This window comes from Notolepis coatsorum, assembly GCF_963971535.1.
Source record: "Notolepis coatsorum genome assembly, chromosome: 14".
Classification (NCBI taxonomy): Eukaryota; Metazoa; Chordata; class Actinopteri; order Aulopiformes; family Paralepididae; genus Notolepis; species Notolepis coatsorum.
This window is the reverse complement of record NC_140178.1, coordinates 67,244,349-67,261,056: the sequence shown is the minus strand read 5'-3', so window position 1 is coordinate 67,261,056 and position 16,708 is coordinate 67,244,349. Positions and strand designations below refer to the sequence as shown.

At 45.9% G+C, this 16,708-nt stretch overlaps 1 protein-coding gene across 2 annotated transcripts in view; it reads right to left on the bottom strand.

The window, feature by feature from the left end:
- Positions 1–3,561: 3,561 nt before the first annotated feature.
- tfap4 (transcription factor AP-4 (activating enhancer binding protein 4)) overlaps positions 3,562–16,708 on the bottom strand; it is a 42,328-nt gene continuing 29,181 nt past the window's right edge. For both annotated transcript variants that reach the window (XM_084329343.1, XM_084329344.1), the window contains exons 5-7: positions 15,858–16,001; positions 14,634–14,801; positions 3,562–4,554 (exon numbers count right to left, since the gene is read on the bottom strand). In XM_084329343.1, the coding sequence (XP_084185469.1) occupies positions 4,396–4,554; positions 14,634–14,801; positions 15,858–16,001 (471 nt within the window). In that variant the 3' untranslated portion in view covers positions 3,562–4,395. The remainder of the gene's footprint in view (positions 4,555–14,633; positions 14,802–15,857; positions 16,002–16,708) is intronic.

The following is a 16,708-nucleotide window of genomic DNA, read 5'->3' as shown; positions in this document are numbered from 1 at the left end:
CCATATATTCATTCTTTGAAAATTGTGGAGTGACACAAATTGGTGTCGTTTGCCACCTGTTCCAGAAATGCCTCTTCATAATGATTGATCCGGCTGCTCATGTCAAAATGGCAATAAAATTAAACACCACCCGTACAGGCGTATCGATGCGTTTAGAACTACAGTTGACGCAGTCACATCAACAGAGGTTGAATGCCGTCTAGGGTGTCAGAGGAACTGTTGGCCACTATGGAGTGTAGCATAGGAAGAGCATGCATACCAGTTCCTAGAGAGTATAGAAGAAGAACGCCATACCTATCTATATCTATGTCAATGCCATATCTATGTCCACAGAATGACCTCTGACCCAGATGGAAAGTAGGGTCTGGTTGCATTACCAAGCTAAAGTAGCTGATCAAATCAATGGGTGTTGTGTGTGTGTATGTATATAATATATATAAACTAAAAACAAACCCCTGGAATGTTGAAAGCCTGAAAAAACACAGACACCTAGGCCATCCAGGGGGGTCATTTATACAGTGACCCCATACTGAGTGTGTCTTGTGTGAACAAGCAGCCACTGGGGTTGAAGGGGTGAGACTGGAGCGAGAGATGCCTCCTACTGTGGATTACTGTCACGCTGATGGCAAATGATCCTAAATTAGCACAGAACCAGAGACACCTGTGCAGCAACTGTATCACTTGAGTGACAGCCAACAGGAAGAGGGAGGGAGACAAATGATCCTGGTGATGTCATCAACAGTGCCATGGTAACTGTTCATGAACATTTTAAATCTCATAATCAATTCGTTTTTTGTATATTGTGTACATGTATAACAAAGAAGAGCACAAGACTCAGAAGTTGTAAAAAACAAAGTACAAACTTTATTATTCTGTCTTTACAAAGGCACAAGCCTCTTCACCCCCCCCCCACCCCCCAAAGTATTTTTCTTCTTAAAAAAGAAAAAAACAAGGAAAACAAAATACAATAGCTTCTTGACGACCGTGTGGACTGACATGTCCAACAAAAAGACATACAAAATTTCATAATTTTTTAAAATCAAAACAAGAGACAACAGATAAAGAGGAACAGAGTGAGGAGAGGAGACAAAAGTGACAGGACATGACAGGAGCTGTAGACGAGAAAAGGACAGAAGAAGAAAGGACAAGACCGACGGAAACGGAAGGGATGTCATGGGGGGAGGGAGGGGGGGGGGGGGGTTACACAGCTGTGCGGTATAATTCACAACTTCAAGAGCTTCAGCTGTGGAGGAGCCCCTTATACAAAAGGAAGAGGCCCCCTCCGCTATAGTACAGTAAGTGCTTCGTAATCGTTTACCCTATTCACTGATCCCCCCCCCCCCCCCCCCCGGTCTCTATTCATTGATCCGGCCCCCCCACCCCCACCCCGGTCCCTATTAACTGATCCGGCCCCCCCCCCGGTCTGACTATCTGATATGTCCACATAAACATGTATCTCAAACACAGATGAGAGGAGACGGAACTAAAAAGTAGTGCTTGGCTTGAATAGAGGAAATGTTCAAAGACAGAAACTCAAGAGCTTATAGCAAGTTCGAGAAAAAAACCGAAATAATGATAAAAGCTGAGCACACAAACCCCCCCCCCCTCTATCCATGTACTGGTGAATGTGTTGCGTTTAAATTTGTCAGATGAGCTGGATATTTTCATTCAGTGGCATCCAGGGTTTTCAAAAGACCGTTCCGCTAAATATATATCAGGGTGAAGATATCTGCCCAGCAGTTTTAAGTGTAGACTCCCGTCTGTATATACTGTACACACACAGGAGGGCAAATACATTTTTAACAATCAATTGGAAATAAAATTCATAGAATGCAAGCTGTTCTCTTATGTTTGGCAGTGTTGTGCCAAAACAAATGGGGGGGGTGGGGGTGTTAAACTTCCGATAAGCAACCAGTGTGAAATATGTGTAGAATAGATGCTAGTACGTTCTGGAATGTCTACATTTCAGTGTGGAATTTCGATCCACAAAACTAGTGTGAACAGTAGCCTACACATCGAGAGGCCAGTATGACCCGGTCCTGGGCAAAACAGTAATTGAATATGTATTTTGAACAATGGTAAATAAACATGATTTATATGATTTGTCTCATTGTGCCAGAGATATATCTACTTTTGAGGCTGTCTGGCATTCGTAAAGCAGATTCAAATGCATTTTTGCCCAGGGCTGGTAGAAGTGTGTGTGTCAAAGAAGTCTCTAATGGAGTAGAAGGAGGATTCAAACAGCGGCCCAGATCAAGTGTCCAGGTATTCCTCTCAGGGCTGTGTTAAGGCTGGCTCCAACAGTGCCTCCCTGCACCTACAGGCTGTGTTTCATAAGGCAAGCTGCTGCCTCTCTCCGTCACCTACATCTGCCCTAATGTCCGTCTAACCCCTAGGGCATGTTTTCAGATTAGGCTTCTTTTTTCTTTTATCTAAAGGAGAAGATGCATTTGGAAACATGTAAATAGCAAAAGGGACTCCATTGCCATATCCGGTGCGACAGACAAACGGAGTTGTACAGAAATGCATAGCGTGTGCATGGTGTGGGCGAGTCTCCCCCCAAGACACACAAAACTAGTTAATTGGGCTAAAAGATGACTCTTTACAAGCACTTTTACACGCATGTCAACAAGTGACGAATACGTGGGACAACAGACTACAATACAGGGTTAAATAAAAACCTGCCCTAAGACATGGCTGATTTTAGTAGATTGTGTGTGTGTGTGTGTGTGTGTGTGTGTGTGTGTGTGTGTGTGGTGTGCACACAAACAAGAACTTGTGTGTCAAAATGGCGCCGTTCCAGACTGCACCTTGTATCCCGGCTGATCCTAAACACAAACACACATCTCCCCGGTGGGCACCAATCACGAGTACCCACAGAGTAGCTTATTCAACAAGCTAGGTGCTATAGTATGCACAACTCATCCAAAGGGTGGAGGGATGGGGTTGGGAGGGGGTCAAGAAATGTCAAAGCAGCGATTACAGATTCTTCTCGTGTTATGAGTGAGAGGGGCGTGCCAAATACATAAGAGTGATTACTGGGAACCCAGCCCAGTAAATATGGCAATGATATAAAAATAATAATGGGGAAGGGGAAACTGTAAGTGCACTCTCTCCCTCCCTACATAGCGAGCTTAGCTTTGTTTCCCTCCCTACATAGCGAGCTTAGCTTTGTTTCCCTCCCTACACAGCGAGCTTAGCTTTGTTTCCCTCCCTACATAGCGAGCTTAGCTTTGTTTCCCTCCTTACATAGCGAGCTTAGCTTTGTTTCCCTCCCTACATAGCGAGCTTAGCTTTGTTTCCCTCCCTACACAGCAAGCTTAGCTTTGTTTCCCTCCCTACATAGCGAGCTTAGCTTTGTTTCCCTCCCTACATAGCGAGCTTAGCTTTGTTTCCCTCCCTACATAGCGAGCTTAGCTTTGTTTCCCTCCCTACATAGCGAGCTTAGCTTTGTTTCCCTCCCTACACAGCAAGCTTAGCTTTGTTTGTTTCCCTCCCTACACAGCGAGCTTAGCTTTGTTTCCCTCCCTACACAGCAAGCTTAGCTTTGTTTCCCTCCCTACATAGCAAGCTTAGCTTCTTTTCCACAAGCTCAAAACAAACAGATTTTTCTTAGCGACTCCTCTCAAGTGTGGTGCTTTTGTGTGTGTTTCAGTACAATCCCTTTTAACAAGTCACTGCCAGGGTGAAGATCCAGAGGAACGCAATGAAAAAGGAAACGTTTTACTTGAAAAAAGTACCAAAAAAAATCCATTCAGAAGCCAAAGGGTGTGTGTGGAACTCACGATTGGGAGACAACTCTTTAAGTTCACAGTGTCTCTTCACAGAAATCAGATGGTTCAGGCAGAGAAGAGGTTCAGATGAAGTTCGTAGAGGGGAGAATAACTCTGGTGTGTGTGGGTCTTCAACAGTTTATCTTCTCTTTAGTGGGCATTGGTCGCTTAGCTCTGGACCAATGAAGAGAGAGTGAGAGATAGAGAGAGTGCTAGCTGGCATCTGGAGCAGAGAGGACAGGGGCAGGTGGTATTTTTTAAGGACTTGTCATCAAGAGCATTTATGAATCAGTCAGCCAATGAGTCAGTCAGTCTTAAACCTCTCTGTGGGCGAACTAACAATGCATGTTCTTTGAACCAGCAGGAGACTATGGAGTAAGAAGTGGATGACGAGAGAGATTCGTGTGCACGAGTGTCTAAGTGTAAACCTATTCAGACGTCCTATCACGGTACAATATGAAAGTGTGTGTAAAGACAATGCTTCTATCTATCAACCCTAACAATGTCCATATTACAAGAGTGCTGTGGGTTTGCATGCCTTCCAGTGGCCCCGTATCCATGGGCTGTGTGTATGGGTGTGTCTGTGTGTGTGTGCATGTAGATTTGACAGGAGGGGACGAGCTCAGGGCAGCGAGCAGTCGTCAGCCGCGTCGCTGTTGGAGGCCGTGTCGGAGCCCGCCGCGTCGGACAGCATGCGCCCCGAGGTGACGATCACTGCCCTCCGCTGGTCCTCCTCCCCTGTGCACACCTTCCCCTGTGTACCTTCGATGTGTTGGATGGCCTAGTGGAGAAGGGACAGAGAAATGAAGCTACATGGTACATAGAGTGAGTGACTATAGCACCCTCTGGTGTTCAGATATCACAATAACGGCTGAGGTTTTACTAGAAAACTATTTTTAACAGGTCATTATGGAGTAGTCCATTGACATTTTCAACAGGAAAAGATGTTCCTCTCCTTATTAAACAGTCTTTACATGTGATATTATGCATGAATTATTAACCTGTTAAGCCCGAGCCATATTTTCAGAAAATTACTAAGAAGTACTAAAAGTACAGTAAATGGAATATTGCTCCACTTCTACAATTATATTAGCATATTCTTGGTATCTAGGGACATCTATGGGCCTCAGGGAATGTATTCCCGGTGTCAGAAATATTGTGTCTGTTATTATGCTTGAGTTAATTGTAATGAACCAAAGGAGAATATAAATAATAATTATTATTAGTTTTTTTTCTCCATCTTTGACAGTGAATAATTGGAAAAAATGCCTATACCTTATTATGGCAAAGTCATATATCTATGGATCGGCCCAAATGTCCTCTTTCCAATGGCAGAGTTAAATCTGTATTTAGTATCACCAAGCGCCCGGTACAGGGCAGCAAAGACCGTGAATGAAATCTACTGTAAGTACAGTTACTTTTGTATAATGTCCATAGCTCCGCCATTTTTTACCGGATTGTGACAAGTTTTTTTCCTAGACCATACCTTGTATTTTATGGCAATAACATTGAGGTTTGTTCGACCTGTGAGATATAAATGCGACATTCACGTCAATAAGTAAGTAAAAAATGGTTAGCCTTCCTATGTCAGCGGCTGGTGTGAGCTGGGTAGTGTAGTTTTATGAAATTCAGACGTCCATCGAAAGCCCTGGGTCTCCTCTTTCTTAGGACTACAATGATTTCATGACGGCTTCCTGAGATTTTTATAAGCTCATATTTCACTAATAACACTTAAAATCATTGCTAAACAAATATATAAAATATACACGTTGACTGCTGTTTTGATAGGGTTAGGGTCTTTACTCTTGGCTACATTTGAAAAAGAAACACAACATCACTTAATACGGACTGTATTGATCTATTTGTGACGTGAAATAAATCTCAAGCCTGAGCGGTCTGATATCACGCCATAAATAGATGAATACAGAAGGTATTCATTAATGTTGCGTTTCTTTTTCAAATGTAGCCAAGAGTAAAGACCCTACAGCAGTCAACTTGTATATTTTCAGCACTACGTTTGTTTACCAATGATTTTAAGTGTTATTAGCTAAATATGAGTTTATAAATATCTCTCTGCGCATCCCGACAGAAACCGGATGAATTAGATGGAAATAAAGGAAGCTGTCATATGTGTGTGTAGTCTTATGAACGAGGAGAGCCAGGGCTTTTGAATTTCAATACACTACACTTCCCAGCTCACGCCAGCCCCTGTCAATCATCTGACTTCCAGGGTGAACTTTTCTTTTTTTAACGTTATTTTCGGGATTATATCTCACGGGTCTAACAAACCTGAACGTTATTGCCATGAAATAGAGCGTAGTGACGTCAGTGAGTTTGCTAATGTTGTTGTTAGCTTTATAGCAACGCTAGCTGACGGTATTGTCCCCACGAAAAAGGTGCAGGTTTTCCCAAACCAGAAACCGTGGGTGGACAATTCCATCCGAGTGGCACTGAATGCTCGCACCACTGCTTATACTCTCTCATTGACGGAACACAGTGTGAGAAGAGCATTTATGCGGGTGAACACCAGAAAAATAACAGGACGGATACTTAAATCTTGTGCTAACCAGCTAGCCCCAGTGTTCACCACCATATTTAATCTATCCCTGGCTGAGTCCGTGGTCCCTGCCTGCTTCAAGGTGTCCACTATAATCCACACACAAACACACATGATCACACACACAACACACATACTGTATACGCTCACACACTAACAGTCACTTTAGCATGAACACACACACACATGCTGCACACGCTCACACTCAACGGTCACTTTACACAATGAAAAGGTCACATAAAAAAAAAAAAAACTGGAGTGGTTCTTGTATAGTAAATAGATGGATATAGCAAGATAACATAAGGTCAAGGATATATAGTATAACTGAAGATTGTATAGTATAGTATTGTATAGTAGTGTACATAGTGCTGGATGTCTGAAAACTCCCTAGCACTAAATGAAGGGAAAACAGAGATCATTGTTTTTAATAGTGCCCCCCCGGCCCCCTCATCAACGCACTTGGTCCCCTGGGTCCAAACCTCTCCACCTCTGTCAGGAACCTCAGGGTCATCTTCGACAGCTATTTTAAATTCGATAAACAAGTCAGCGCCGTAGTCAAAAACAGTTTTTACCACCTCAGACTCCTGGCGAAGACAAAGGCATACCTCTCCCAAAGTAACCTAGAGACGGTGATACATGCCTTTGTCACCACTCGCCTCGACTACTGCAATGCCCTCTACACAGGCATCGACAAATCCCTGCTTCGCCGCCTACAACTGGTGCAGAACACAGCCGCGCGCCTCCTCACCAAAACAAAAAAACATGAGCACAGCAGCTCAGTTCTGGCCTCGCTCCACTGGCTGCCTGTTCGCTTTAAAATAGATTTTAAATTAGCCCTAAATGTTTTTAAATCACTAAATGGCACGGCTCCTCCCTACCTATCTGAGCTCTTGCACCGCCATACCCCCCACCGATCCCTTAGATCAGCTGACCAGCTGCTATTGGTGGTGCCTAGAACTAGGCTCAAGACTAGGGGAGACAGAGCCTTCTCCACCACAGCGCCTAGACTGTGGAACAGCCTCCCCCTCAACATATGGGCCACCCAGACCGTGCATGTTTTTAAATCACCTGTTCTCCCTGGCCTTTCCCCCCACTTAATCACCACTAGACCTCTGGCCCTTCTATCCTATTTGTTTTACTGTGTCCTACCTGTTTTTATTACATTCATTGTTTTACTGTGTTTTTAATTTTATATCTTGCATCGTATTATTTAGTTTTTTTTATCAACCTGCCTGTGAAGCACTTTGGTGCCAGCTGCCACTGCTTGGAAATGTGCTATAAATAAAATTGACTTGACTTGACTTGACATAAGACCCAGTGCCTCATCCGTAGCTAACATTGTATTGCACTATCGCAGGACCTTAGTATGTCTTTTACCATGCTTTTTGTAAACTTTATGTACATTATACCTGTTATGTCTTATTCTTATTACTTGTATTATTGCACAAATGTCTTATTCTTATTACTTGTATTATTGCACAATCGCGGCTCAATCAGATAAAAAATGGCAGAGCTATTTACATTACAAAACCGTAACTGTACTTACAGTAGATTTCATTCACGGTTTTCAGAGGAGATTTGGCCCGATCCATAGATGTGTGACTTGGCCATAATAAGGTCATTTATAGGCCTGATAATATTCTATATTCATATTTCAAATTGCACGTGTCCGGATGGCAAATATATATATTTTTTATCTACCTTTTATCCCCATTTTTTTATTTCGTATTGTCCAATTCTACCCTCCCCTGTCTTGAACGTTGTTAGGCCATGTCTCCCACAAGCCGGCTGCAATGTGGACGAAGCCTTGCATCACGTGTCCCCTCTGGTACTCGAGGAGGCAGCCGTCGCATCTTTTCACCTGCACAGCGCAATCTCTCTCAGCGGCGAGGGTCTGCGTGGGAGGGACACGCCGCCCTCGTCGCTTCCTGATTCGACTGTGCAGGCGCACCAACCGACCTGTAGGAGTCGCTGTCCACAACGTCCGATCCCCACCCACCAGCTTCCCACCCCCTAATACTGCCAATTGTATTAGTATGAACGACCAGCCAAGCTGGTAGCAACGCCGAGAGCTGGGCTCGAACCCAGCATCTCCTGCGTTGGTGGCGAGCGCCTTGCCCACTGCGCCACCTAGCCGCCTATGGATGGCAAAATTCTGTACTGTATCTACAAAACCCCCTGTAAATCATCTGCCCTTTATTAATTTAGTTAGATTTGTACACTTGATCTCAAGAAGCTGCTGAATGAGCTCAGTGGCAATTTTTCACGTCTGGTTGAATATGTTAGCATGGTGTTATTCACAGTCAAAGATGAAAATAAAAAAAAATAAAAGTATATTCTCCTTTGGTTCATTACAATTTAGTCAAGCCTAGTAACAGACACAATATTTCTGACACTGGGAATATACATTCCCTGAGATCCATAGATGTCCCTAGATACCAAGAACATGCAAATGGACCTTGTAGAAGTGGAGAAATCTTCCATTTACTTAGGTATGTATTTTTAGGCGAATTTTCTGAAAATATGGCTAGGGCTTAAAGGAAAACTCCAACATTTTGGGAAATTAGCTTATTTAACATCTTCCCTGGAGTTAGACAAGAAGATACATACCTTTTTTGTCTCTCTGCATGCATTAGGCTTAGGGAACGCCCGCACTGTTAGTGTAGCTTAGCTTCATCACTGGAAGTGGGTCAGACCTTTACCCTGAAGTTCCCTACAGTCACGAAATACACTCCAAATACAACTCCAAAATGTTCCTGTAAACATGTTGTGACCTGTGTATTTACCACGTGGAGAAATAAAAAATAATTGAATTTGACATTTACATTTTCTAAGCAAATATACTCTGTGGCAACCCCAAGCCACCCCTGGCGACCCAATGGCTGGGCGCTGCCCATGTTTGGGCGTCCGCTTCCGGACGCACCTGTCACTAGAGACCCATCAGGAGTGATTAGGTGATTATCGAATCACGGCGCGGTGCGCCTGTTGGGGAGGGGGGACTTAATGGAGCCGAGGAGCCTCCTCTCAGTCCCCCGTAGCAGCGCAAGGTGAGAGGCCACAGAGCGGAGACGCCGCCCGGCCGACAGATTACCGCCAGCAAGCGATCATTATTTGAATAGAAAATAAAGAGCATGATTTTGGGAACTGCAACCTGTCTGTGTGTTGTTTATTCTGCCACCCCTACACCTGGAATTGCCACAGTGGTGGAGAATGCGGGCATAGTCTACTGGCAATCAGGGGTGCGGAATAAACAACAATAGACTTTATCGAAGTAGAATATAAAAAAAGAAAAAAATAATATATATATATATATATATATTTAATAACGAAAAGAAGCATGGACGCGCTGGTGCAGCAGCTCGTACAGGCGAACCTGGAACAACAGGCCCGGCACGAAGAGGCCCTGCAAGAACAGAGGAAACAGACGGGGATGATCCACGCGGAGCTCCAGCGGATGGCCTCTCACCGGCGGGACGAAGGGGCCGCAGGGACGCGGCCTAACCCCGGGCGCTTCATCCCCAAGCTGACGGAGCAGGAGGATGTAGAAGCCTATCTCCTAGCCGGGTATGAAGAGAGCGGTAGAGGACTACTGCAGGAGCTGCCCAGAGTGTCAACGCGCAGCACCAAAGGTACACTATAAAAATCCTCTGATCCCACTGCCCATCATTGAGACCCCATTCTCAAGAATTGCCCTCGACGTGGTGGGCCCTCTAGTCAAATCGTCCCGAGGCCACCAGTAGGTATATACTGGTAATCATAGATTATGCAACACGTTACCCCGAAGCCATCCCGTTACGCACGGTGACGGCCAAAATTGTGGCACGGGAGCTCTTTCATTTGTTTAGTCGGGTGGGAATTGCCGACTCCATTCTCACTGATCAGGGCTCGTGCTTTATGTCGCGGGTCATGAAAGAAATGTGCAAACTAATGAAAGTGGAACAGCTGCGAACCTCCATATACCATCCACAGACGGATGGGCTGTGCGAACGCTTCAACAAAACACTGAAAAGCATGCTAAGAAAGGTGATGGAGAAGGATGGGAAGAATTGGGATCAGTTGTTGCCCTTTCTGATGTTCTCTGTGCGTGAGGTCCCACAGGCTTCCACTGGCTTCTCGCCGTTTGAGCTGCTCTACGCCCGCAAGCCGCGGGGTCTCCTGGACATCGCAAAGGAGATTTGGGAGGAACAGCCGTCGCCCCACCGGTCTCTCATAGAGCATGTGCAGGTAATGAGAGACAGGATGAAGGCGCTCTGGCCAGTGGTGAGAGAACATATGCAACAGGCCCAAGACGCACAGAAGCGCATTTATGACCGGGGCGCACAGCCACAGGAGTTTAATGTGGGGGACCGGGTCCTCGTACTGGTTCCGACAGCAGAGTGCAAATTCCTAGCCAAATGGCAGGGACCCTACGACATAATCGAAAAAGTGGGTCCTGTCAACTACAAGGTCCACCAGCCCGACCGTAGGAAGCATCGACAGTTATACCATGTTAACCTGTTGAAGAAATGGCATGCCCGGGATGTGTTGCTCTCGCCCCCCCCTCTCCCCCCTTTTGCGCAGCAGGTGGCAGAGGCGGCCGATGTTCCCATCGGGGAACAGTTGTCCCCGACCCAACGGCAGGAGCTTCGGGAGCTGGTCCAACAGAACCGGGACGTGTTTTCGGCCACGCCGGGCCGCACCACATTGTCCCAGCACCACATCATTACCAGCCCAGGAGACAAGGTAAAGCTGAAGCCCTATCGTATCCCAGAGGCAAAAAGAGAGGCCATAAGAAGAGAAGTGCGGGTCATGCTGGAGATGGGAGTGATTGAGGAGTCTCATAGCGGGTGGTCCAGTCCTATTGTTTTAGTGCCGAAACCCGACTCAACAACCAGGTTCTGCAATGATTTCAGGAAGCTTAATGACATTTCAAAGTTTGACGCCTATCCCATGCCTAGAGTGGATGAGCTCATTGATAGACTGGGCCTGGCCAGGTTTATCACAACACTAGATCTAACGAAGGGTTATTGGCAAGTCCCTCTGGCCCCCGCCTCGAGGGAGAAGACGGCTTTCTCCACCCCAGACGGGCTGTTTCACTATAAAGTTCTCCCGTTTGGCCTGCATGGGGCGCCATCTACCTTTCAGAGGCTGATGGACAGAGTACTACGGCCCCATCGGGATTATGCAGCCGCATATCTCGATGACATTATCATTCATTCATCAGATTGGGACTCCCACCTCCAAAAGGTGAGAGCGGTGTTGGGTGCCCTCCGGGAGGCGGGTCTCACCGCCAACCCAAAGAAATGCAGGCTGGGACTAGAAGAGGCAGAGTACCTGGGGTTCACAATAGGCCGGGGCAATGTAAAACCGCAGAAGAGGAAAATTGATGCGATAAGGGAGTGGCCTCGCCCTTTAACCAAGAAGCAGGTCAGGACATTTAATGGGCTAGCGAGCTATTATAGGAGGTTTATCCCTAACTTCGCTGCTCGCGCTGCTCCCCTCACAGATCTGACCCAGGCGCGGCGGCCGTTCACGGTGAAGTGGACACCGGAGGCGGAGGCGACGTTCGAGGACCTCAAGACGGCCCTCTGTTCGGGACCGGTGCAGGTCTCCCCGAACTTCGACAAGGAGATGACGGTACAGACAGATGCATCAGAGGTGGGACTGGGAGTGGTCCTCTCCCAGCAACTGGAGGGTGAGGAACATCCAATCTTATATGTGAGCAGGAAGCTGCTGCCACACGAGCGCAACTATTCTGCGGTGGAGCGCGAAGGTCTGGCAATTAAGTGGGCACTGGAGACGCTCCGTTATTATCTGCTGGGGAGGCGCTTCACGCTGGTGACGGATCACGCCCCCCTCGTCTGGATGGCCAAGACAAAGGGGACCAATGCCAGGGTGACTCGATGGTTTCTGGTAGGGATGCACGATATTGATTTTTTGACACCGATAACTTTATGCTCCTCAAGCCGATAACCGATATTTATTGTATTATAATATTTTTTTTAACTGTATATATATATATATATATATATATATATATATATATATATATATATATATATATATATATATATATATATATTTTATCAATTATTTTTTTTTAGTATTTATAAGCTCCGACGTCATCGGTACTGCTATCGGTACTCGAGAAATTATGGAGTTTTTTTTTGAGGAATTTAAACGTCGCAAACTAATCTTGTTGGCCGTTGTCTATTATCTCTCCTGCCTCTGTCTCTGCCTGCGAGCGGGCTCCCTCCCACACACACACACACTCACTCACACACACACACACACTCACTCACACGGGTGCTGCGCTGCCGACTCAGTACAGACAGCTCTGCTCTCATAATGGCGGAGAGAACGAAATGTTCAAAAGTCTGGGTCTATTTTACTAAAGTCGATGCTGACGACGCTCGTTGCCACACGTGCAACAAGACATTTGCCAGTAATGTATAAGCGCTGGTACTTGTCAATGTGGCTGGCGGGGAGATAACGTTAGCTCCGAGTAGAGTAATGGCTGACAATCCGGAGGTAAATAAACGAACGAGAGCTTCTGATTGGTGGTAAGAAGAAGAGGTGGGTGCAAGCCGTGGGACGTAATTGGCAGATCGACTGTCTGTCTCCGAATGTAACGTGACTACGTCACAGCCAAGAAAGGGAGCGCTCGATTTGTGAAAAACTCCCTGTTCCTAAACCACACGCTATCAGTTTTACCACAGTACTGGCAAAACGGGAGGAGGCTATAATAAAAACAAGCGCCCTTCATCCAAATCCACCCACACCGGATTTCTTTTAACCAAAAAATGTATTATATGTTATCGGAGCTATCAATAACGTTATCGAGTTTATCGGGATGACGTCATAATTGCTGATATCGGCCCGATAATTATCGTGCATCCCTAGTTTCTGGAGTTGCAATCGTTTAACTTTTCTGTCATCCACAGGTCCGGGGTGGCGCATGGCAACGCAGACGCCCTCTCCAGGAAGGATGCCTGTTGGGCATCGGACACTCTTCCCCGACGGTCGGAGCTGGAGGGGGGGGTACTGTGGCAACCCCAAGCCACCCCTGGGCTTGGTGATTGATGGGCGCTACGTGGCGACCCAATGGCTGGGCGCTGCCCATGTTTGGGCGTCCGCTTCCGGACGCACCTGTCACTAGAGACCCATCAGGAGTGATTAGGTGATTATCGAATCACGGCGCGGTGCGCCTGTTGGGGAGGGGGGACTTAATGGAGCCGAGGAGCCTCCTCTCAGTCCCCCGTAGCAGCGCAAGGCGAGAGGCCACAGAGCGGAGACGCCGCCCGGCCGACAGATTACCGCCAGCAAGCGATCATTATTTGAATAGAAAATAAAGAGCATGATTTTGGGAACTGCAACCTGTCTGTGTGTTGTTTATTCTGCCACCCCTACACCTGGAATTGCCACAACTCTGAACTTTTTTTTGCCGAACCACTCCTCTGGGCTCAGTGATTTCACGTCACCAGTGCTACTTTCTAACGCGAGGCCAGTGTTTGTTTACATTTTCATTTAATTCAAAGGATCCGAACCGATTGAAGTTTATGGATACCATGACTGTGGTAAGTTTTTTAAGGGGCTAGCGTTACACAATAAATTAGTGTGGATTCACTCGCCCAAACCCTGTAGCCGTGCATCGCAGTCATGAAAGGGGCTAACTAGGTCGATAGTCCAGCAACGTTGTGACTGTCCTATTCATCAATCTCACAATATTCGCTAACGTTAGACAGATGGAATACAGCCTTCCATCTAAAAACATAAATGAAAACTTACCAGTCATGGTATCCATAAACTTCAATTGGTTCGGATCCTTTGAATGAAATGAAAATGTAAACAAACACTGGCCTCGCGTTAGAAAGTAGCACTGGTGACGTGAAATCACTGAGCCCAGAGAGGAGTGGTTCGGCAAAAAAAAATTCCGAGTATATTTGCTTAGAAAAACGTAAATGTCGAATAAAAAAAAAAAATCTCTCCACGTGGTAAATACACAGGTCACAACATGTTTACAGGAACGTTTTGGAGTGTATTTCGTGACTGTAGGGGACTGTAGGGAACTTCAGGGTAAAGGTCTGATCCACTTCCAGTGATGAAGCTAAGCTACGCTAACGGTTCGGGCGTTCCCTAAGCCTAATGCATGCAGAGAGACAAAAAAAGGTATGTATCTTCTTGTCTAACTCCAGGGAAGATGTTAAATAAGCTAATTTCCCAAAATGTTGGAGTTTTCCTTTAAGAGGTCAATATGCAGAAGACATGTAGCACAAAAAGTTTTTTTGTTTGTTTGTTGGCGTGATATTATATGTGTCCCTTACCTGCACTATGGTGTCTAGGTTCTGTCGGGATGTGGACACTGTGTTAATGACTGAGGCGGGGCCCATGGTTACCACAGTGATGTGATGGGGCTGGGGGGTCTGGGCTGGTGCAGGGACGATGACCGTGGCGTGGTGGGTAGGGGCTAGGGGGGTGGCGGGGGCCAACACCTGGTGGAAGAGAGAGAGAGAGGGGGAGGGGGGTCGGGAGAAAGTCAGGTCATATTTACCACTAAAATAAGATGTAGACGTTATGCTGTTCGCTCAAGCTCCTTGGTGATTTGATCTGTCACTTTAGTGCCCTCTAGTGACAGGTAATAAAACTGCAATGGTCGATAACAAGACACATGCATGCCCCCACACACACACTCACAGGACTGTGACTCGCAGAGGCTATGACTTATGCCTAATCTACAGTGTGCATCAATCATCTCATCCAGTCGCCCCTCCAGGCTGCACTGACGAGGGGCGGGCAGAATGCAGTGGCATATTGATTTGGCATCAGGTTGGGTTAGAGGCCCGCGGGCGTTAGAGGCCCCCAGGTTAGCCCGCTGTAATTGGACTCCCGTCAGCGTAGGAGCCGGGCTGTGGCGGAGTGTAAAGAGATCTGCAACGCTGCCCATTGACTAAACCATCAACGTGTCACTGCTGTTGACAACTCCAGCCCCGGAACACCACAGACGAGATTCTCCCGACACCATGCGAGTGTGTCAGTGTGGCTAGTAATCCTGCTATGGGAGATGAGCGTGGGAGTGTGTATGTAAAGAAAAGAAAAAACAACATGCTGTGTTTTTATAGGCGAATGACGACGGCAAAATGTTGTTGAGAAATACAGCCTAACAAATATAGACGTGTCTGTACACCTCTTATAAAAGGGTGTTGTGAAAATGTGTATTGCGTGTAACAGCCTTGTGGGAAAACCTTGTTTTTTTCCATGTATCTTTTCTTTTGGGTTTCATTTTCATTAAACCCCTTGTGTCTTGAAACCCATTAAATCATTAAACCCAGAATGGGTCACGTTCTGAACCCATTAAGGTTCACCATGTGAACGTTACAAGTCAAGTAAAGACACGATAATCGCCAAAACCGGAGATACAAGGTAATCCCCTGACAGCAGCGATATAGAGGCGCACAAACATAATTCTTCTTCGAGGGCGTTCATTTGAAAACGTAGGTTTGTGTTTAACGTTCATGCATAGTATATTATTACACCCCCCCTGGTCCGACCTGTGGGCTGCAAGCTGGAGTGGGCTCTCCCTCAAGCTGCTCTTGCTTCTGAAGGCTGATGAGGCTCTGTGTCTGCTGATCCTGGACCTGCTGAGTGATCACCTTCAGCGTCTCTGGGTACAGCTGGTCGTCCAGGGAACGCATCTGTTATATAATGGAACGGGGAGTTGGAGAAATCAATCAATCATATTAATCATTTTAATATGTATGGAAAGTGGAGACTTACAGTTAATTACAGTAAAAATCAAACCATGCATTTCAGACGACTAAGTTTAAAAAGAGTAATTTTCTGTTTTACTTTGGGGATTTTTTTTTTAATATGCTGAAAAATATAAATATTTAGGCTTCATTTTGGAGGAGAATCTGAACTTCGAACATGGTAGCTGCATTGGCTGAATCTGCTAGTAGGGCACTGGGTGGTATAATAGCTAAAATGAAACAGCTAGGTGATTTGGGATAAGCTACCTACTCCAAATGTATTCATTCATGTCTTTGCCCTGTTATGGAGTATATGGGAGGGGTATGGGGTTCAAAAGTAAATATAAAAGGAGAAAAGGTACAGAATAGGGGAATACGGTACTTTCTAGGAGTCCATAAATTCACCTCTGTATTGGCAATAACGGGAGATATGGGATGGGAACCGTGTGGAATAAGATGGAAAGGCAGCATGTTAGCTTTATGGAACAGATTTATAAAAATGCCAGAGAGTCGAGTTGCTAGGAACATTTTCAACTGGGATGTAACTGTAAAAGGTGCGTGAGATAGGCAAGTGAGATAGAAGACACTCTCAGTGAAATTGGAGCATCTGACCTTTTCCAGAATGTAAATACTGTTAACATCTCCTTGGTTAA